The following is a 24,445-nucleotide window of genomic DNA, read 5'->3' as shown; positions in this document are numbered from 1 at the left end:
CATGTGATTGGACCTAGGTTACTGGTTCTGATGCAGACGGGGGTTCATGTGACTATAAATCTGTCCATAACAAGAGACAGTGCACTCAGGACAAGCCCTGCCCTCATGCCGTAGTTGTGTGGTTCTGTCTGCAGTGATGGCGCTGGGTGGCTCTGACACCCGCCTCCCCCATTGGGTCATCTCAGGACAGAAGGGGTGTCCGGATTGGAGACACAGCGCCGCACCTGTCCTCAGGTTGTGTCTAGTATTGCAGTTCACCTCCATTGAAGTGAATAGGACAGAGCTGTAATACCACACATGACCTGAGGGCAGGTGCGGCGCGATGTTTTCCTGGACGACCCCTGTAAGACTTTTCCCGTGTGTGTGTGTGTGTGTGTGGCAGAGCGGAGTGTGCACGGGCGCCGCTGATACTTCATAGCCGCTTATCAGCTGTTTTGAAGAATCAGCGGCTAGCGCATCCCCCCCCCACACACAAATCCCCCAAACACGCAAAATCAAGTGTAATCAAGCATTTTTTTAAATGTGCTTTTTGGCACGTAAAATGTGCAAAAAAAAACGTGTCAAATACACGGCGTGTGAACCGGTTAACTGAAAAGTCATTCACTTCACTTTCATCATTCTAAGGGTATGTTCACACGCAGTGTTTTCAGCTGAAAAATGGGAAGCAGAACGCCTACTAGCATCTGCCCATTGGTTTCAATGGGAAATACGGCGTTCTGTTCCGACAGGGCGTTTTTTCCGTGGTCATTTTCCAAAACCGGCACGTAAAAAGACGCCCACCAAAATGAAGTGCACATCACTTCTTGGGACATTTTTGGAGCCGTTTTTAATTGACTTTATAGAAAGACAGCTCCAAAAACGGGCGTAAAAAAAACGTGAGTTTGATTAAAAAATGGCTGAAAATCAGGAGCGGTTTTCCCTTTGTTTAGTAAGCGTGTGAACATACCTTTAGTCTTTTGGTGTATCCCATAAAACTTCTGCCAGCTGCATAATCACACCCAAAATGGCTGCTGGACACTGCTTAGCAATTTGAAGACACCTTTTCCTGGCTTGTAGGAGGGGGGGTGAGATTCCCTCCCACATTTACGGCAGCTGTGAGTCAGGCTGCGTTGCCTTATGCACCTTGCTGTAATTCTGAGAAGTTCTCCCCCTGGTGGCCAACATAGGAAAACATGTCAAATTTTTATTTAATTTTTAATACTTTCCACCATATGGAAGAAAAAAAAAATACAGCAAAAAACTTAAAAAATATAATAGCAATAAGTAACGACACTTAAAAAAAAAAAGGTTTAATTCGCGACACATTCCCTTTAAGGGCACGGTCGTGTGCATGGGACCTAAAGGGTTTGAATATGAGCTTGAAAAGTAGCGATGTCGTGTTGGTTGTACAAATCAAAATGTAAAATGTAAGTATTTTCTTGCACCTGACTGGATCTTTTTTCTAGATCATTGGAAGTCCGGAGTGGGATTTCTGGACAAACCGACTGTGCAGCATTTTCTTTAGACATTGAGTCTTGACCATAAAGAGTGTGCTGCTGTTACTCTAAATTTTATTATAGAGAATGGGTGACACAGGATTCTGTTCTGGTTGCCAGTGGGGGTCTTAGCATTTGACCCTCACCAATTTAAGATCTTATGGAAAGGTGATGAATGTTACAGATGGGGAAAACCTCTTTAACCTTGTAATTCAGATTGTGGGCGAACTGTGTGAAAATGAACACACAAAGGACTAAAAATAACATGCATATATTTAATAGCGTTACACTGTGTATTTCCATAACTCTTTGTAACTCTAACTACAAATATTTGTCAAATTTACCTAATGGTTAACCTTTTATTTCGCTGATCATTTAGCATTCTCTTTATTGCACCAACAGAATGGAAATGTTCCACAACATAGTTGCAGCCGAGGATCCCATAGATTGTTTAATCCATACAACTGCTGGGGTACCTCATGTAAAGTCGAATTATGGCGTGCTACAGCCTTCTGTATGGTTTGAAGTACTTCATTGTATAGTTCTGAATCATTTGGGAGAGGATTATTCTCCGAAGGATCATTGGAAAGATTATAAAGTAGTGGTGGTACATGGTGGAGGACCTTTTCACCACTACAGGCACAGAGCTTAGAACCATAACATGCCCCGGCTCCTTCTGGATGAAACTTTGGAGAAATATAATGAACCTTCCAAACAGTATCACCTAAAAACAAAAAGATATTATTATTAATAAATTATTTGGTCAGCTGTTTGTAGAGTTCTAGTCTCTATTCTTTGTCAATAAATGGACAATGAATCCTTACATTTGATATATAGTTGTATACAACATTACACTGAGAACAGAATATATACCGGGAAATATGAGATTTTAGAGACACTAGAATGCTATCTGAGGTGAAGCTTAATGTTTAGTGTCACTTTAACCCCATTCATAACCACTTTTCTTGCGACACTATCCATGTTGTCGACCTCATTAAGTGCCCATGTGCTTTAGGATATGTTGGTGAACCCGCTCAGAAGGTAAAAGACAAAATATCCAAACACAAGTCTATCATCCATAATAAGTACCTTGATATTCCCATCCCCCTCCATTTTGATACACACTCACACACGGCTAATAAATTACGCTTTTTGTTCATCGATTGGGTCCCCCTACAAAGATGGGGGTGTAATGGGGAAGTATTACGAAGAGACAAGAAACTGAGATTGATTAAATGCCTTGATGCATTACAACCCAATGGGTTAAATCACAAATATATGTAACTTTTTTAATAACCATCTCTGTTGCCTCCTTTCAGGAAGGACACACTACCTACCAGTCTAGTAACGGACAGGGGACTGCCCGTGAAGCACAGAATTAGTGAGTATTTTTTATACGTGTTCACCGTGCAGTATAAATGACATGTAAACTTTATTCTGCAGGTCAGTACGATTACAGCGATACCAAATATATATAGTTTTTTTTATGTCTTACTATTCTACTTTTGCACAATAAAAAACACTTTAAAAAAAAAGACATTTGTTTTTGTGTCGCCATACCCTGAGAACCATAACTTTTTTATTTGTCCATCGATGGAACTGTGTGCAGGCTTATTTTTGGCTCAATGAGTTGACATTTTCATTGATACCATTTTGGGGCACATACAACTTTTTCATCACTTTTTATTCTATTTTCAGCATGCAGGTTAAATAATGTAATAATTATATCGTTTGGGTTATTATAGATGCGACGATACCAACACTTTGCAGAGTAGAGCTCCCATGTGCCTTCATACAAGCTCTGTCCACATGGCTCTGATTTGTAAATGAGGCCTAAATTTAAGAATGTCTAACAAAAGAATTGTAATTACTGATGCTCAGTGCAAAAAAACCCCCCAAAAAACGGAAATTATTTTTTTGTCTCTAACCTATTAGTCAAAGTGAAACACTATCTATTTGGCAGATATAAAACCACCCTGGCGTCAGGATCCTGAGTTGCCAGAAGTCAAGAGGCGCCTGGCCGGAAAGGAAGGAAGAAAATTACCCGGGAGTGGTAAGTACATAGGGGGTCTGGTCTTGGGTCTGAATTTTTTTGGGGGGGGTTTGGTGTGGGGTGTAAATTTATTCAGGGGTTCGATTGGTGGTCTTAATTAATTTGGGGGACTGGTCTGGGGTCTGTATTAATTTAGAGTTCAGGTCTGGGGTCTTAAGTAATTTGGGTGGTCTGGTCGTGGGTCTGAATTAATTTAGGAGTCTGGTCTGGGGTCTGAATTAATTTGGGTGGTTTGGTGTCTGAATTAATTTAGGGGTATGGTCTGGGGTCTGTATTAATTTAGGGGTCTGGTCGGGGGTCTAAATTAATAGTGGGTTCTGGTCTAGAATCTGAATTAATTTAGGGGGTTTGGTCGTGGGGCTGAATTAATTTAGGGGTCTGTTCTGGGGTCTGAATTAATTTACGGTTCTGAATTATTTTTGTCTGGTATCTACGCAGGTGTCATGGGTGCTATGTGTGAGGAGGAGGCAGAAACTTTGTCCAGATGTTCTGTGGTGGTGGTGGTGGTGGAAGATTGTAAAGCCTGCAGGATCCAGAAACAGCAGCCCGCACTGCAACTTGGTGAGTAAAAGTAGCAGTTTCAGTACAATGAAACCCCTGCCACCTAATCTCTCCCATTTGTCATCTGATAGAGCCCCTGGCCCACCAACTGTCTCCGCCCTGGCCCTCCACATAGCCACTGCCAGTTTACATCTCACCCCCCTTCCTGCCACTTTTCGCTGCCACTTCCATCCTCCGGTAATGGGGGGGGGGGGCCACACGCCTTGCTGTGTGGGGCCAAGAAATTTCTGATGACGACCCTTTATGTGTGTCTCTATCGCACTCTACACCAGCTCACTCCTCCCCCTCCCCCTCCCCTCTCCATAGGTTTCTATGTGATATGATCTGTCAGTGAGAAGATAATCCATCTTTCTCTGAAGACAAATTTTAGCACTGAATTAAGAGTGAATGATTAGTGCAGGAGGCAGGGAGAGAAGTCTCCAATAACTGGAGAAAGGCATTTTTCTCTAATAAGATTTATTACAAAGTTTATTATATTCGCTTATGATATTGATTTATGTAAAGTTTGTTGAAAGGACAGTGACTATTTAATTTTTCTGTACTTACTGCTGTTCTGTTGCCATCGAACCGCATGCAAATATTCATCACAGTAGTGAAACATAAATTCATGATCAGAGTTAGGTACAAGTCCTTGCAGAAGTGGCATAATATCTTTGCCATCAATTATTCTGAAACCATAAAAACAATTTGTGACTACATATAAAATAAGAGCTGACAGTAAACACTGTGGAGTACTTTCAGTGATCTGGTTCTCCAGCAGTGATCTGATAAGGCACACGTGCAAAGTGCACCGCGAAGGCGAGATTTCAACAGAATCAGGGGTATAGCTATATGGGGTGCGGAGGCAGCAGTCACAGACGGCCCCTGGTACCTCCTCCAATATAATCCAAACAAGAGATTTGTTTCAAATAAATTTATACTAATGTTAAAATCGGCTAATTTGGTTTTCATTTACAAAATGTAATATCCAAAGAGCTATAGGAGGTGCCGAAGTTGTAGTCTCACTCGCTCCCTCTGGCACATAAAAATACACCAGTTTTATAGATGGTATTGTTCATGGTAGGTAAGGGGCCCTGTTACAGATTTGGCATTGGGACCCAGGAGCTTCATATTTCACCACTAAAAAGCACAGTTCTTGGTTTGTATGTGAAAGGCAATGAAAATCAAGGGATTGAACTCCAGTGTGAATGTTTAAGCAAGTGTCAAGGACAGAAAACTGATCACTAATAACAAATAAAGTTCTATTTGCGTCCCAGGTTCGCATTGCCCTTTAAAACCCCTTTTCCTATCACATATCTATGAAAAGTCCATCTTTACAGAAGGTGAAATGAGTTTAGTGTGATTAGGACAGACATAGATTTTCTTATGTTAAAATATAGAAAACGTTTAAGTTTCCTTCACTTTGAATTGTTCTTCAACAGAGTTCAAAGCGTCGCTTTTAGTTATATAGCAAAGTAATTTTATGTAGACCTGAATGAGGATCAGTTACAATACAAGACACAGTCCATGGACAAATGTGGCTCTATTTCTAGAAAAAAAGGCAGATTCTTTAGGCTAGTACCACACACACAGTTTTAATGCAGTTTTTGGCGAAGTATTTAGAGTCAAAGTCAGTAGTGGATCTAAAAGGAATGAAAGGTATAAAGAAAAGACTGATGCGTCTCTTATTTTGTGTCCACTCCAGTGTTTGGCTAAAAAACTAAGCAAAAAAACTGCATGAAAAACTGCATCAAACCTTTGTGTGTGATCCCGGCCTTAAAGGGTTTGCTACTTTTGTCCAGGGACTGTGTCTGTCTGGTATTGCAGCTCAGCCAAAATATACCCAATTTATACACCCCTTTAACATTCAAGGTCTTAATATTAGGAGGGCAGAAATCTTCTTACATCTAATTGGACAGAAACACCCCTTTATAACCAGATCACCATTTCTTATTAAGCAGTAGTTTAATTTAACCCTTTAAAAATAAGGTCCTAAAAAGAACATAAATAGTACTCTAAATGTGGCATATTAAACATTTAAAGTGAAGATTCACATATCAGATGTCATCAGTGGGAGTCCGTGAGCTTGGACACCAAGAACACTAAAATGAAGGGGCCTGGGGTGCTCTTCCAAGCATTGTGCCCTTATGGTTTTGAGTTTGAAGCGCCTTGGAACTCCAAGATGTGTGGACATGTTATGACATAAAACTAAATAGGACTGTAATGCACATAGACTTATTTGAATTACCCTCAAGATGTGTAAAATTAAACCTTTTTGGCACTAGATTCCATTGTAATACCTGTCTTGTGGTGTCATGCCTCCTCCAAGCTTAGTTACTGTTGTGTAAATATCCATCAGACTTGTTGGTTTATCAATAACAGTATTTGCAGGAAGAACACCTGGCCAACGGAGGATTCCCGGCACTCGTATCCCACCTTCCAGTCCTCCCATGCCTTTGCCACCTGTGGTGTGTACAGACCAGAGAACTATGTATGTATGGTTAGTTAACAATTGGATGCATGGTTACATAGCTACATAGTTAGTACGGTTGGAAAAAGACACATGTCCATCAAGTTCAACCAAGGGATGGGAAAAGGGAAGGTAAAAATTTCTACACATAAGAGCTTATATTTTTTTGTTCTAGGAAATTATGTAAGCCTTTTTTTAAAGCCATCTACTGTCCATTTGACCATCTACTGTCCATAGATTCACAGTTCTCACAGTAAAGAAGGCTTGTCGTCTTTGCAGGTTGAACCTTTTTTTCTCCAGACGGAGGGAGTGCCCCCTTGTTTTTTGAGGGGGTTTTCTTTTTTCAAGCATAAATAGGTTTAATTCTTTTAATCTTTCCTCATAACTTAGATTCTCCATGCCCCTTATTAGCTTCGTTGCTCTTCTTTGTATTTTTTCCAACTCCAGGGCATCCTTTCTATGAACTGTAGCCCAGAACTGAACTGCATATTCTAGATGAGGCCGGACTAATGTTTTTTACAGTGATATTACATCCCTGTCCCGCGAGTCCATGCCTCTTTTAATGCATGACAATATCTTGCTGGCCTTTGAAGCAGCTGATTGACATTGCATGCTGTTAATTAGTTTAAGATTTACAAGTACACCCAGGTCCTTTTCAACAAGTGAGTCTCCCAATGTAGCTCCCCCTAGGACATATGATGCAACAGGTTGTTGGTACCCAGATGTATAACTTTACATTTATCTACATTAAACTTAATTTGGCAACTGGATGCCCAAACACTTACTGTATTTTTCGGACTATAAGACGCACCTGACCATAAGATGCACCCAGGTTTTAGACAACAGAAAATATTTGTTAAAAAATCATTTATTCTGTTTCACCACATTCTTTTTTTTCTTTACACATTTTATTAGTTCCCCTAGGGGACTTGAACCAGCGGCCACTTGATTACATGTGGAGTTACTGAAACAGCGTAACTCGCTGAGCTACGCTGTTTCCCTAACTCTCATATTAGTGAATGGCAGTTACGGAAGCAGCGTAGAATGCGAGCTACGCTGTTCCCGTGACTAGTACGGGAGAGTACAGAAAGCTAGAATAGGGGCCCCGTTCTAGAGATAGGTGAGGGTCCCAGAGGTGGGACCCGCATCTACCTGATATATATGACATATCTTGTGGATATGTCATAAATGTCATTCATAGAAAAACCCCTATAAATGGTTGCTATTGACCGCGGCATTTAACTAGTTAAAGGGGTTTGCCATAAAAATAAACATGTATCCCCTATCCACAGGATAGAGGCTACATGTGGGATCACTGGGGGTCCGGCCACTGGGACCTCCAGCGATAAGGAGAACAGGGGACTGAAAGTCACCCAAAGCGCTACATGAGAAGCCCGAACTTCCGGGTTCTGTGTCCAGCTTATTTGTTCTGCAGCTCTTTAGAGATCAATGGAAAGCCGCACGCGCATGTGCAGAAAAATCACATTCATCTCTACGAAGCTGCCGGACACAGAACGCGGAAGTCAAAGCTTCTCATGTAGCGCTCTTGGTGAGTTTCGGTTCCCGTTCTCCTTATCGCTGGGGGTCGGACCCCCAGTGACCACACATGTATCCCATATACATGTGTTTTATTGCACAGCCCATTTAAACCTCCAAGAAGAGCGAAATTGCTGTTCCTGGCCGTTAGAGCAGCATGCCAGCTGCTGACACCTGCAGTGTATGGAGGGGGCTCAGCGCATGAGCCCGCTCCATACATCACCCCCCCCTGCGCCATGATGTGCCGGAAACGTCATGGGTCGGGCTAGGGTTAAGTTATGTAGCGGTCAGGGGGCCCAGCGATGCCGGTTCCCTCTACTGCAGACTATACGATGCAGGGACTTTTTAGCAAGATATATTCTTGCTAAAAACTGCGTCTTATAGTCCGAAAAATACGATAGTTTGTTTAAATCCGCTTGCAATTCGCGAACATCTTCCAGAGACTGAACCATATTACATAGCTTGGTGTCATCTGCAAAAATAGAAATAGTGCTATTAATCCCATTCTCTATATCATTAATAAATACGTTGAATAATAGTGGTCCCAGCCCTCAACACTGGGGTACACCTCTTATAACCGTGGACCATTCAGAGTAGGAATCATTGACCACAACTCTCTGAATCCAATTACAAACGATACTTTCTAAACCTATAGTCCTTAATTTACCCATTTGACGTCTGAGGGACAGTGTCAAATGCCTTTGCAAAGTCCAAAAACACTATATCCACAGCGGCCTCTCTGTCTAGGCTTCTGCTCACCTCTTCATAAAAACATATTAGTAAAACCATGCTGGCTGTCACTTATAATACTATTTTTTGTCACATAATTCTGTATATAGTACCTCAATAGCCCCTCAAAATGTTTTCCCCATAATGGATGTTAAGCTTACTGGTCTATAATTACCCAGGGAAGACCTAGAGCCCTTCTTGAAAATAGGCACCACATTTGCCCTGCGCCAGTCCCTTGGCACTATACCAGTCACTAGAGAATCTCTGAATATTATGAAGAGGGGGGACTGAAATAACTGAACTAAGCTCTTTAAGAACTCTAGGGTGTAACCCATCTGGTCCCGGGGCCTTGTGCCCATTTATTTTATTTAACTTGGACCATATCTACATTCATCCAATTCAGTATATCAACTGATATATTAACAGCACTGGCACCGGCTAAATCAGCTGCTTTTTTTTGTGTTGTATATACAGAACTAAAGAACCCATTTAGTAACTCTGCCTTCTCTTGATCCCCTGTGACCAACTCCCCATTACCCCTATTTAGGGGCCCTACATGTTCAGACCTTGGATTTTTGTATTTATATACTTGAAGAATTTTTGGGGACATTTTTACAGATTTCATTACGCTCTTTATAATTTAAAAAGGCTACAGATGTACCCTCAGATTTGTATTTTTCAAATGTCCTTTTTTTTGTCATATATTGCCCTTTTTACAGAAGGTGTAAGCCATGTGGGGGTTTAATTTTAGTCGTTTATACTTGTTACCTATAGGAATACATTTTGCACTATAATTACCCAAAGTAGATTTGAAAATCTCCAATTTATCATTTGTACCATTATTTGACATTAGTTGTTCTCAGTCTATATCTTGAATTGCAGCCCTCATCCTGTGGAAATTGGCCTTCTTAAAATTACGTGTTTTTGCCTGTGTTTGTTTTTTTACAGTATAGGTAAAATGTAACTATATTGTGATCACTGTTACCAAGGTTTTCACGAACATTCACATTGCCAACAAGCTCTGCATTATTAGAAATGACCAGATCCAACAGAGCTTCACCTCTAGTTGGGTCTTCCACAAACTGGCCCATAAAATTTTCCTGCAACAGGTTGAGGAAATATCTCCCTTTTGCTGTTGAATCTGAACCATGACGCCAATTAATATCTGGTGTAAAAGCAGAAATTCTTCTAGTGATGGCAAGTTTAGTATACAGCAGAGGTGCTCCAAGGGCCACACTGAATGTATTATGTATACCAAGCAGACAAGTATACCAAAGCCAAATTGCACAAATGATATTATACATCAGTGCCGTACATATAGATAAGGGGTGGCCCGATAGTAAAGTCATCAAAATGGACCCCTTATAATGGTGCCCGATTTTGCACCATATTGTTGGACCTGCTGTTTATATCCTCCTCCTCCACCATAATCTTTTCATAACCCGTAGGCCATTTCCAAACCCCGTTGAACAGTGCAGTTGGGTGAGGGGAGTCCTGCATATGTTCTGCTATGTAATAGCACAAGGAATGGGACCAACCTGGAATGGACACTCTCTCTCCAAGGGCCCTAAAGTAGCTGCATGGGCTCCCTCTATGGTACATATGCCCTGTGCAGGGGCGTAGCTAGGGGGGGGGGCAGGCGGGGCATGTGTCCCAGGCGCAACTAGGTGGTAGGGAATGGGGGGCGCCGCAGAGCAGCTGAATGCTGCTGATTGGCGCCCTGTATGTCGGACACTTGCAGCAGCGATCAGCTTTAGGAAGAGCCAGGAGATCACGCAGCAGCGTTCTGACTCGCGTCCACTCCCATGCTGCACACTCCCAGCATGTAGGGGGCGCCGCTGGGCTCTGTGTCTACTCTGTGCTCTGCACACACACACGGAGTAAATAACAGCCGAGAAGCAGAGGAGGAAGCTCCGCCCACAGCCCATCCTGCAAGAAACCTGTTATCCTGTCAGCAAGGATACATGGTGAGTGTCCATGTGTGTCTGTGTGTATATGTGTGTGTATACAGTATGTGTCTCTGTGTATATGTTACAGAGAGTGTTTGTGTGTGTGTATGTGTGTGTAGTGTGTATACAGTATGTGTCTCTGTGTATACAGTATGTTTCTCTGTGATTGTATGTGTATATGTTACAGAGTGTGTTTGTGTGTCTGTGTGTATATGTGTGTGTGTAGTGTGTATACAGTATGTGTCTGTCTATACAGTATGTTTTTCTGTGTTTGTATGTGTATATGTTAGTGTGTGTGTGTATATATGTCTCTGCATGTGTTTATGTTATGTGCATGTTATCACTGTGTTATCTGTGGTGTTACACAGGACTGCAGGTAACATCTACTACATTATCTGTACTCAGTTATCACTGTTATCTGTGGTGTTACATAGGACTGCAGGTAATATCTACTACATTATTTGTACCCGGACTTATCACTGTGTTATCTGTGGTGTTATATATGGCTACAACAATATCTGTACTGGGTATATATGGGTCTGTTTGTGAATGTGTCTTTGTGCTTGTATATATGTGCCTTTTATGTATTTGTATATGTTCCCGTCTGTGTATTTATCTGCCGGTGTGTGTGTATATGTGTCTGTACGTCTATATATTTACCTGTATGTATATATTCCAGATGTGTGTATGTATATTTGCATGTATGTCTAAATATCTGTCTTTATGTATGTACAGTATATATGTTCCAGTATGTGCGTGTCTATATATGTGGTTAATTTTTGTTTTTTGTAGGGGGCGGCAATAGAGAGTCCCGCACAGGGCGCCATCCAACCTAAGGCCGGCCCTGGCTGTCACCGACCCTAGTCAGAAGGAATTCCGCCGCTGCTTGCACAGCATTACCTCCTCGGCTCCTCCGGTAAGTCAAGTCAGGCAGGGCAAAGAGTGGTAGTGGTAGGCTACAACTCACCGCTCTGTTTACAGTGTGGCGCTAAGTACAAGGGGGGAGTGTGGCGCTATTTAAAAGGGGGAAATGTGGTGCTATTTACAAGGGGGGAGTGTGGCGCTATTTACAAAGGGGCAGCGGGCTGTGTGTGGCACTATCTACAAGGGGGGGGAGTGTGCCGCTATTTCAAGGAGTGGAGTGTGCCGCTATCTAGAAGGGGGGGAGCGGGCTGTGTGGCGCTATTTACAAGAGGGGCTGTGTGTGGCACTATCTACAAGGGGCTGTGTGTGACAACTAATTGATTGGTAGAGAAAGCAAACCTGGCGAGGGGGAAGGATATGTCAGGAAATAAGTTGGGGGGGCGCCAATCTGAATCTTTGCCCGGGTGCAGGAGAACCTAGACACGCCTCTGGCCCTGTGTGTCATTATAATCTCACTGTTACCAATAGTTGGATTAGATATTCATAGTAAGTTAGACCATTAACAAGACTGTGTGCTATATCACAAAAATTAGTAATTATTATTGCTAGACTTGAAACATTCTGTTTATATATCCATAAATACTTAAAAATAAAACAAGGTGTGTAATCCAAATAATTCTGTACTCTTAATTACTGGTATAAAGGTCATCTCCCTAAAAAACTGACTTGAATAAACTGGGAGACTCACTTGTTGAGAAGGATCTGGGTGACCGTGTACTTGTAGATCATAGACTAAATCACAGCATACAATGTCAATCTGCTGCTTCTAAGGCCAGAAAGATATTGTTGTGTATTAAAAGGAATCGACTCGCTGTACAGGGATATAATATTACAACTTTACAAAGCATTAGTGAGGCCTCATCTAGAATATGCAGTTCAGTTCTGGACATCAGTTTATAGATAGGATGCCCTGGAGATAAAAAAGGGGCAAAGAGCAACTAAAGTAATAAGGAGCATGGAGAATTTTAATTATGAGGAAAGATTGAAAGAATTCAATTTATTTAGGGTTGGAAAGAGACGACCAAGAGGGGAACATTATTAACTTGTCCATAAATGGCCCATACAAAAAATATAATGAAAACCAGTTCCATGTAAAAGCCCCTCAAATGACATGGGGGCACTCCCTCCATGGGGAGAAAAAAAGGTTCAATCTCCAGAGGCGACAAGCCTTCTTTACTGTGAGAACTGTGAATCTATGGAATAGTCTACTGCATGAGCTGGTCAGAGTAGTTACAGTAGATGGCTTTAAAAAAGGATTAGATAATTTCTTAGAATAAAATAATATCAGCGCCTAAGTCAATGTATAGAATTCTTATTTGAATGTTGATCACCACTTGGGATCATGAAGAAAATTTGTCCTTTTTTGGGCAGATTGATTTATGCCTTATGGGCATTTTTTTTTTTTTTTTCCTTCCTCTGGATCAATAGGAGTAAAACAAAGTTCTATAGTTTAGCCACATACCTTCGCTTTCTCCAATCCCTTGGTTGAACTTGATGGACACATGTCTTTTTTCAACCATACTAAGTATGTATGTATTTATGTGACTAATGAAGCACAGAGAGAAAATTTATTTCTGCCTTCATTGGGAGAGATTTACTAAGGTAAATGCACTAGAATTCAGGCTCATGCCTTGTACAGATTTTTTTGTGTTTTAGGCAATTTTGCGCCTCACTAAACAGTTCTGAAAGTGTCTAGAAAAGAGTGTGTATTGTTAAATAGAGAACATGGCTTATACAAACCAAATTGCACCAAAATTTTGGTCTAAAGTAAGCAAGGGAAAGAAGTGTCTAACATGTCTAGCAAGATGCATCACTGTCATCAATTTGGCACATCCTCTGCCTGCCTGGTCTAGTTTTATACTGTCTAAATTTAAGACCGTTATAAATCTGCCCCATTGTCCCTCCATGCGTTAAATCTATTATCCATGTTATTAGATAAACCATATTAGATTTATCTCATATCATTAATATGATATCAATTGGAAGATACAGATATATAGTGGCAATCATTCAAAATCTATGTCTAAATGCAAATGCTAGCATACACAATATTCAGTGCACACAAAAATGTGGCATTCCTTACCTCTGTAGATTCCATTGCTTCCCCTCAGGTGAGGACTTCCCTCCATTGCCTCCATTCCCTCCAAGTATCCACCATGGTCAGAAGCAAAGTAAGTTAATGTGTTGTTTAGTGAACCTTCTTGATCAATAGACTCGAGGATTTGCCCTGTAATGTAGAAGAAAAAAAAAAGAAAAAATGCAATAATGTACTGTAGGTTGTATAATTATAGTCACATTGGGAAAAAAAGCCTATAATATTGTCATCTTAAATTATAGACGCACACACACACACACACACACACACACACACACACACGCACACACACACACACACACACACACACACACACAATCTGCCTCTCTGACCCTGTCATGTTCCTTCATATGTTCCTGAACAATTTTTTCAGTGTGGCAGGGCACATTATCCTGCCGAAAGAGGTTACTGCCATTAGGGAACGCAATTGGCATGAAGGGGTCTGCAACAATGTTTAGGTAGGTGGTACTTGCTAAAGTGCCACATAAATACAGAACCAATGGTTTGCCAGCATAACTTTGCCCAGAGCATCACACTCTCTCCGGCAGCTTGCCTTTTTCCAATAATGCATCCTGGTGCCATCTCTTCCACAGGTAAGCGACGCACACACCCCCAGCCATCCATATGATATAAAAGAAAATGTAATTCATCAGATCAGGCCACCTTCTTCCATTGCTCCATGGTCCAGTTCTGATTCTCATGAGCCCATTGTAAATGCTTTCAGTGGTGGACAGAGGTCAACATGACTAGTCTGCAGCTATGCATCCCAAAAAGCAGGAGGCAGTGATGTCAGGAGCTTCCCAATGTCGAAGTGCTCTGCCCACTGATTTTAACCCTGGGTAAGCTCCTGACATCACTGTCCATGCAATGGTGTAACTACCGCTGTAGCAGCCATAGCAGCTGCTATGGGCCCCCCCATGATGCTGGCTCCGCTAGCAGCTACAATGGCTGCAACAACAGTAGCGACGCCACATTCAATAGTATCTGCGTCCTTAAGACGCATATACTATTGAACACTATGACAGAGCAGGGAGATATCTCCCCGCTCTGCCATAGGTCACAGGCCACATCACTGGATCACGCCGGCCTGCGCAAGGATCCCATCGGCATTGAGGAGGAGCTCCGTTTGTTGTGGGAACGAGGTGTAGATAAATAGAAAGTTTTTTGTTTTATTGTTGTAACGCTCCTAATATCACTGTCCAGATAAGGACAATGGCGTTAGGGGCTTCTCCAGAGCCAGAGCATTTCCGATGTGCTGACCGGGGACTCTGGTATTGTAAAGCTCTTGACATCACTGTCAAAATATGGTCAGTGACGTCAAGGGCTTCCACTGGGCCGGAGTCTAAGGGCCAACTCTGGCATTGTAGATCCTGACATAAAGGGCTTCCCCAGGGCTGGAGTCCGCAGGAAGACTCTAGCACTGTAGCTCCTGACATCACTGTCTATATATGGACAGTGACGTCAGGAGATTCTCCGGGCACAGCGCTTCAGGTAGCGATCTGTCTGGGGTGTTTTGGCGATGTATCCTGTATGCATATACAGTGGGATATGTTGCAGCCCTATGTTCTCCCAACATATACATCCATCGTAAGGCAAAAACACGATGTGAAGTAGGCCTTACATATACAAAGCAACATAACATAGAAAAAGGAATACCCTAAATACCAACGGCAGCATATCTCTAGATTTCAAAAGAAACTAACAAGAGCTCCAGTACAGGTACCCTCTGCTCCATTCTAACATCTTTCTCAATAAAACCCCCTATCTAACACTCTTCACTACTCCTCTCCTTGCATTATCATAAACGTTTCCTAGCTGCCTAAAATTAATTATGTTTATAATTACGAGGTTTACCCTGCACTATGCCCAGTAATGAGGGGTAAAAATCCCTTAATATAGAACATCACCTAAGATGCCTATCATCAAACTCTAGAGAAAAAAAGGTGACACACGGCGCCACATCATCATTTCTGCTCATCAACAGTCTGTAGGTCATCTACTCCTGCACTAATATGTAACCCTGTCTTAATCATCAAGATATACATATTGTATATTTTACTTATTGTTCTTAAATATACCCTATGCTACTTTATCATCTGAATTCACCAGCTCAAATAATCCCTTCTCATCCCTCCTATCTTCCTACACCACACTTGTAATTGGTTATATTCATATTTTTATGTGTCCTTTACTTCTTATAATATATGAATAATAATAATAAAGAATGGCACCCATATATTAGGATTTGGGGGATTTATTTTAATTCTCTCTTTTTCACATACATACAAGACATTTAGCCGTCAACAGAAAACAGTATTTTATAGCATTAAAGCAGAAGGCACTTGAATTCTTATGTGAGAAAATGGTAGCACTTGTAGAAGCAGAATAAATTATCCCTTTACAACAGGTATGATAACTAATCAGTACACTACCAAAAGCCAAGGCCCAATACTAGGGAGAACGACTAAACCTGAGTGTATGTCCTGGGAGCCCAAGGGTCCTCTTACATGGCCGGACGTGGGCCATGTAAACGAGTGCCGATCAACGTTTCGGCGCTCGTTTGCTCCTTTTACAAGGATATATGTATGGGGACGCGCGCTCATTACTACGATCGCTCGTCCCAATACCTTTCTATCATGTTGGCAGCACATCTCCCTGTTTTCACAGGAAGATGTGCTGCCAATAACAATAATATTTTAGGCTGCATAAACGATACAATCTGCCGATAAATGAGCGTTTGTCCGTTCATCGGCTGATCGTTGCTCTGTTTACATAGGGCAATTATCAGGAACGAGTTCTGTGAATGCTCGTTTGTCCAATAATTGGCTGGTGTAAAAGGGCTTGAGCGTGGGGAAGTAAATATGGCCGAATGAGTGAAGAGATTATGCAGAACCAATGAGTTCCATTTTAATCGGTTTTATGTTTGCCGATCCACATATTCTCTTATAGGGGCTTAGTAAATGATGCCACTTTCAACTAATAATAACTAAACTTTACCCAATTTAAATCTGGAAAATATCAAACAATGTACCACTGCTCAACATTATTTATCATGCTACAATAAAAGTATTTGGAGGAGATTATTAAGTTATTGTTCGGCTTGTCTTTGAACACTCCCATACAGTAAAAAAGTCTGATCTTATGATCTGGTGGAACCTTCTGATTTTCAGAATTATATTAGTTTAGGTGGATACACTGAATTTATCCATTCAACATGCTTCAAAATATGTATATGGAACATACCAACCATCCAATCCATTTCCTCTATGTTGTCTCCATACAAGTCTTGTTTGCTTCTTCCTCTGAACTTCTTAGTAGTATAATAAGGAGTATGGATATGAAGAAAAGATACAAAAAGAAGAAAAGGTCTGTCTTTGTTCCTGAAATACATTACATGAAATAAACTTTACATGAAACAAAATTTACATTATCTTTAAAATAGTTAGACGGTTTTGGGCACTGTATAACGTATATAGGAGAACTGTATAGGGTTATAAGGCAGGCAACTAGATTAATAAAAGGTATGAGAGGTTTTTCTTTCAACGAAAGACTGGAAAACTGGGCTTGTTCCGCTTACCAATACAGGAGTGATCTTACTAATGACAGTAAATATCTATAGGGTCAATATAAAGATTTGCCGTATGAACTTTTCATTTGTTTGTTAAGGAAAGAAGTTTTTATCATTAATATAGGAAGAGTGTCTTTAAAGTAATACCATCTTATTACGAACCTGTTTGCTATGGGCACATAGTTTAGATTTTATATAGAGCCCCCCGAAGATTTTTCTCATGGAATTTGTGGTTTGCTTCATTGCATACTGGATTGAGGAGGTATTCTCCCCTTGAAGTATTGTTTGTAGGGGAGAATACAGAGCCTCACAGAGGCACCACACAGTAACACATAGAGTGCAATACTGGTCTGTAATATAGAACCATAGGGACTCCGTGTGTGAATTATCACTGATATATTCCAACCTATGTATCTATGGTATGGGTTGGTAATATACAATATATATTTGTGCCATTATTAGGCATCTTCCACACTACATATTATTTAGCATGTTCTTATAGGTCGCAATTTTTTTTTATAAAAAAACAACATTGACCAGGCTTATGAAGCTGTACTTTTATTGACTTCAGACAGTTCCTTCTATGTAAAATTGTCAGATGTCTGTGTGTCCCATTTCCGTTTATTAAACAGACGATAAAGATGATATAATGTTCTACCAGTATTTAAATATTAACCATTGTACTTTGTTGCTAAAGTGCAATGTATATCAGTGTATGTTTTACCTGTTAATAAATGCCTTGGCCTCATTTACTATTTGTCCAGCTTTTTTTTCCAGGTCCATTGGTTGTTCAATAACTTCAAAATTCCTCATAAATAGACAGTTCCAGTATGGTTGGAATGCATAGGCTATATACCAATACATAAAGAAAAATGTGCCAGACAGGGCACAGATCACAATAATTTTCCATGGAATATTGATTAATTTCCATATCTTGCCTGCTATAAGTGTAAGCACTGCGATGAGGAATACCTGTGCGTTCATCCATAACTTTTTTTTATAGTCCATGTGGATTTCACTTGGCCTTGAGACTTCACAATCATTTATCAGTGTGAAAGGAATACCATAAAAATAATCAAAGCCATGGTTTAATGGATGGTGGCAAAAGTCACCCCTAGAGTTACAATTTACCCCAAGATGCCATTTACCTGTTTAAAATAAAAGCAGAAATGTGTATGTTAATGGTAACATTTAATTGAGTGATATTTGCTTTGTTTTACATCTATAAATTTTAATAAGGGAGGACATAACAGATCACGATAGACGCACGATTTTTAGAATTAAAGAGGCTCTGTCACCAGATTTTCAAACCCCTATCTCCTATTGCAGCAGATCGGCGCTCTAATGTAGATAACAGTAACGTTTTTTTTTCTCAAAAACGAGCATTTTTGGCCAAGTTATGAGCATTTTTATATTTATGCAAATGAGCCTTTCTTAAGTACAACTGGGCGTGTTTAAAGTTAAGTCCAAGTGGGCGTGTATTGTGTGTGCCGATCTGCTGCAATAGGAGATAGGGGTTTGAAAATCTGGTGACAGAGCCTCTTTAAACTGCCCTGGTGATCAGCTGTTTGCCACGGGTCTACATTAACTACAGTACGGGAAATACAATATTATTCTGCCCATTCAAATGAATGGATTATTGTCGTACAAAGGGGAGAGCTGACACAGAGCTTTTACCAGTCACGAGTTTTGCAAAATTCTAATAAATAAGTCACCCACATCATTAAAATCAACATAAAATACAATGCTACAAAATGTACAGTCAGAGTAGGCAAAAAAATCTTTAGATGACCCATTTTTTAAATGTTTCATTGGGGACCACAACTTAAAATCAACGGACACTATGGATACTATGGTCACTATGGATACTATGGACACTATGGATACTATGGACACTATGGATGCTATGGATACCTGCAAATTTCAAGGGAAAGCCAGTAATTCATATTATGTTACCTATGCATATAACGGATGAATGCGAGGCATAGCAGCAGAAAAACTCCCTGTGGTCCACTAGCCTCAGAAGGACTGGTTGGTCCAAAATATACAACCCCTTTAGGCTAAATGCACACATTGCAGAATTTGGTGCAGAAAATCTGCATCCAAACTGCAGGTAAAGACAGATAGGTCTGCAGGTAAAATCCACACCTAATAGAGCAGTTTTTTTTAATGCGTTTTTAGGTGCGTATTTTCCATTTTGATGAGGAAATAGATGCGTTTTTATGCTGCAGATTTCGTTAAGTTTTTTTTTTAACACTAGTCAGATACAATTTTCAAATGGAAACGCAAGATAAATTGACATGCTGCGGATTTTCAAATACACGCTAGTGCTGAAAAAAAGCGCAACGTGTATATGAGATTTCTTTGGATTTACATGGCTGGTACTGTATTATGCTGCGGATTTCCCGCACGAAAATACGCGCTGCAAAACTGCACGTAATACGCATCATGTGCATTTGGCAAAATATATTATCTTTTTATCTCTTTTCCATCTAGAGGCAATTTCCAAAAATACCAAATTAGCTCATTCTCACCAATGATGCCTGTAGAATAACCTTGCTCCTTTAAGTTTTTGGCAAATGTGGTTTCATTTGTGGGAAGTCCTCCAGATACAGCATTCCACATTAACACCTTATTACCATTACCATGACCTGTCATACCTAGATAAATGCAAAACAGAGCAAGGAAGGAGTGTAAGTGTGAAACATTCAGTGCTATGATTTTCATGTTCAGAGAACACAATAATATTCCCAATATGTAACTGTTATAGAAAAGAACCTATGAACTGATTCACATTACAGTTTTTGCAATATGAAGGAATGTTTTTAAGTTGTTCCATGGAATAAAGAACTCAATGTCGGCATTTTTTTTATAATGTATGCATTAAAGCAAAGAGCATTTGAATTTTAATATATATGCAGTGATTACTTTTTAAATGCATTTTTCCTGACCTGAAAATATGGGACCTTGATGGGGTTGGGGATCACAATCAAACTGCTTGATTCTTCTGGCTAGGGTCACCCCCAACTTTGTGTGGGGGAAGGCAAATGGCAAAAATTTTAAGTACATCCTGACTCAGAACTTGTGGTTCACCATAACTCTGCAATACCTAAGCTCCTTGATCTTGTGTTAGCTAATCATTCTATATTTAATATTCAGTATTGCATTCAATATGTTCTCTGCTCTTGCACTATTGATGAAGAATTGTAGGTATTGTGAATTTGCAAATAGCAGAAGGTAGCAATTTTCTAATCTTGCTATCTTACGTGCCAGGGTGGTAAAGCAGTAACTGCTGGTGGTAACTAAGCTTAAAGGGGTTTTCCACTTTGAACAGTAACATTTTCTTAGATGGGTCCCCTGATAAGCTGATTCAAGGTTGTCCCGCTGCTGGGTTACCTAATAATAAGCGAATATGTAGTGGAACCCATCAGCAAGTTTTTATTTTCCCTCCAGTGCCATCACGGGTGAAATGAAGCATTACACAGTTTTCACTGATAACAATCAAATGCACAAGCGTGTTGGGTCCACCAAAAGTAGAGACAATCTTTGTATGTATTTTCCGCTCTAACTAATAGATGAGGATCCAGAAATGGGTTTACTAAATCAGATGATCTACTAAGATCTACTTCACCTTCATTTATTTTTAGAAATGCAAGATAGAAGTGTTATTACCATCTCTGATATTTATGGCATATCTTCAGGATATGCCATAAATGTCTGATAGATGCAAGTCCCAGGTCTGGCACCCGTACCTATATTGAGAACTGGGGTCACCCAACCCTCTTATCGCCTGGTGAGGCAGCGACCGACTGCCAATTCCAGGCAAGGGTCACTCGCATCTCTGGTCATTATGTTTTATGCAAGTTACGGAAAAAGCAGAGCAGGGTTTTCTTGTCTATTCCGTAACTCCCAAAGAGCATAGTGTAGAGGCGCACGTGTGTTTAGCCAACCCTCCACTTAGTCTCCGCCTGGAATCCGTAGCCAGTGGCCGCCTCACCAGGCGAAATGGGGGTTGGGTGACCCCCGTTCTCGATGTGGGTACATGTCCCAGAGCTGGTACCCGCATCTATCAGACATTTATGACATATGCTGTGGATATGCCATAATTGTCTGAAATGGGAATAACCCTTTAATAATAAAGGTAGATTTTGTCAAGGCCTAACTGTTGCCAAGCATCTGTCAATCAATGTCAATACAGCCTCAAACTAAACAGTTGAGTGATGCAAAACATGCTGGCTGTTAGAAATGCATTGTCTTAAAACGAAATAAAGAAAAAATAACTGCCAGATATATGTGACCAAGGGTTAACAGAAAAAAATCACCCTACCATGACAACACATGAACCTCACCTACTGGAGCCACATAAAACATACTAAACTGGCAGATTCTCCAGAAACCACTCAATGGGCATGAAAAACAAATGAGTTGGTACATAGACTTGAAGTTCAAGGCACTGCTATACACAAGAATAAAACAGAACACTCTATATCACTGAACCAGAAACAGGGGAGACGGTAATAGTAAACATGCAATGAAAGTGGTAACACCCCGGTCAGTGGTGCTCCACATACAGAGACCAGAAGGGAAACGGACAATCCCTATAACCATTTTTTTTTGTAAAAATAAATTTAGGTACAAAGTCACCTTAAATCAAAAAGGTTACTGTGTCATATTATATAAAAAAAAGAGCCAAAATCGAGTTATTTAACAATTAAGTAACCACAAAAAGCATTAGTAAATATTAAGAGATAATGGTTAACAAGATCAGTCTAAATGTGCATTGTCATTCACAGACTTCGAATGGTTGTGTCAATTCCTAGAAACCACCTTTTTAGATTTATTTCTTGAAGATTGGTGAACATAAACAGAGGCATAACATAAAGATTTTGGGCCCTAATCCAAATTCTGTAATAAGGCCCCGCCAACTATCTTGCATCAAATATAGTACTGGTCTCCTCATATGAGGCAGAGGAATTTCATGGGCTCCCTCAGCCTCCAGGACGGGGTTGCAACTGCATCCTTTGCACCCTCTTTAAGTTATGCCTCTATGAAGTGTGTATGAACTCATGACTAGTGGGGTTAGTACAGTTTTCTAACATTGGGTATGAAAAAATTTCCCTTTAGGGTGTATTCACACGGTGTGGTTTTGCCGCATTAGTGGCCGGGCAGACAAATACCGCACCAAAAAAACACAGCAGAAAACCTGTACACCCTTAAAAAGTATGTACCTATAATCAACAAATATGTATTTATTACCTGTTCTGACTGGATATCGACCAGTCAAAAAAGCTGATCTACTTGGAGAACATAAAGAAGCTGCAGAAATATGTTGGGTTAGCTTTACACCTTCTCTTGCTAGTCTATCAATGTTAGGAGTCCTGAAATGAAATGAAAACTTTAATTAAAGAGAATGTATTATCAGAAAATGACATATTATTTAAATTAGGTTTAGGTTATAAAAATATATATATATTTTTTAAAAACATGGTATTTTTGACTATCCACATTAAAAAATAAATAAATTGCTAAATATTTCAGTTTTTACACTGGCCACAAGAGCACACACAATAGGCTAGCAGTTCCTGTTTCTTGTACCTTCCTTTTAAGCTTTGCTGTTTAGACTGTGACAGGTTGAGGAAATTCATTTAGTCAATATCAAATTCAAAAATAAGCCTGATAGAGAACAGGGCAGGAAAGCTCCACCCACAAAAGTCTGAATTATGGGGGGTGGCTGCCGATCCTGGGCTATGTTGGGAGAACATGATTTTTCACTTGGGGATGGAATGCAGATCAGTAGAAAAAAGGTGGTAATGTGTACAGAGTGAGAGGTTTAAATTGGTAGTTAGTTAAATTGGTAAAAGGGAGTTTTGTGGGGGAATTAGGATTCAACCTAACTAAACCTCTCCCTTTATTGGTTAAAGGGCAACACTTTAGTCAAATTCGTTTTTCCTTGGTTTACTTGTGCAAAGGCAGATTACCATGGGGAGGCCTTGGTGATGGGCCAGGCAGTGGTCCATTAAAGTGTCCATTATGTGCAAGCTTTTCTGTTACTTGTCTTGTGTATAGATACATAGTATTCCTATATGGATCTGCAATCTATAAAACTCTTTTTCATACCTACTCTATATATTCTCCTAAATGGGTTTATATAAGAATATCAAATAAGACCCAAGCTACTTTTACAATTGGTTACCTTATGGTGGTATTCCCATAACAACCAACGTCCCCAATTCCAAGGTCATCAGCCAAAAACAATAATATGCTTGGCTTTTGGGCAGTAGCTTCATTTACTGGATATAAGCCAAGAACCAAAAGTAGAAATGGTAAAATAGCCATGTAATACCTAGAACACAATAAACAATGTATGACAATTATAAATGGACTGGACTAGAATGATTAATAAATAAGAGAGAGAGAGAGAGCGCAAGAGAAAGAGCGATTGACTGTTAATTATCCAAAATATTTGATAATCTGGCGCTTATTAGGTCCCATTGAAAGCCAATAAAAATTGTATATAGTTACAAGAAAGACAGCAATCCTCAAAAATTGCCTGTAAATGAAATACTAGCTAAAAAGTTAATATTTGTGGAAAGGAACGTCTGCCTAGTCTGTGTATATCCGAATGTAATATGCCAATGCTAAATGATTCCCATGATTTTTTTTTATTTTTTTTTAATTCTCTTGATACTGATCCTGTTTATTCATTGGGTGTTATTTAGCATCTGTTCTAGAGTATTCAGTATATTATTATTTTCTATATACCACACGTATATGTTACTTACAGTGTGCATAGACTGTTCATCTGCTATTCTTGGCTGCTTGACTGGCCTGTGAGAAGTTGTAGCTGGATGCTATGTGACTATGGCTACTCCATGAAGAAATATATATCATCAACCAACCAATCAGGTAAACATTAACAAATGACATTGTAAAGCTCAGACCAAAGCGGACTTATACCTGACACACGTTTTCTTTTAGAGACTGATTAACTATATTGCGCAGAAGAGTTGATGTTTTCTAATAATATGACTCACACTTTGGGATGACATGACAAACACAAATGAATGGTGTGTGAAAGAGTCCTTTGGTTAATTATTACACTACTA

At 40.1% G+C, this 24,445-nt stretch overlaps 1 protein-coding gene across 1 annotated transcript; it reads right to left on the bottom strand.

The window, feature by feature from the left end:
- Window positions 1–1,771: 1,771 nt before the first annotated feature.
- Window positions 1,772–24,218, bottom strand: LOC142741395 (arylsulfatase H-like). Its single transcript, XM_075850772.1, has 10 exons — window positions 24,122–24,218; window positions 23,533–23,682; window positions 22,596–22,717; window positions 19,874–19,999; window positions 18,064–18,487; window positions 17,015–17,151; window positions 13,760–13,903; window positions 6,369–6,531; window positions 4,636–4,757; window positions 1,772–2,199 (listed from the first exon to the last, which is right to left on the bottom strand). The coding sequence occupies exons 1-10, from the start codon at window positions 24,139–24,141 to the stop codon at window positions 1,847–1,849; spliced, it is 1,761 nt and encodes a 586-aa protein (XP_075706887.1). The 5' UTR covers window positions 24,142–24,218; the 3' UTR covers window positions 1,772–1,846.
- Between the last annotated feature and the right edge of the window lie 227 nt (window positions 24,219–24,445).

The sequence above is a fragment of the Rhinoderma darwinii genome, chromosome 2 (assembly GCF_050947455.1).
Source record: "Rhinoderma darwinii isolate aRhiDar2 chromosome 2, aRhiDar2.hap1, whole genome shotgun sequence".
NCBI classification, from domain to species: Eukaryota; Metazoa; Chordata; class Amphibia; order Anura; family Rhinodermatidae; genus Rhinoderma; species Rhinoderma darwinii.
The sequence above is the reverse complement of the archived record's forward strand: the minus strand, read 5'-3'. Positions and strand labels throughout refer to the sequence as shown.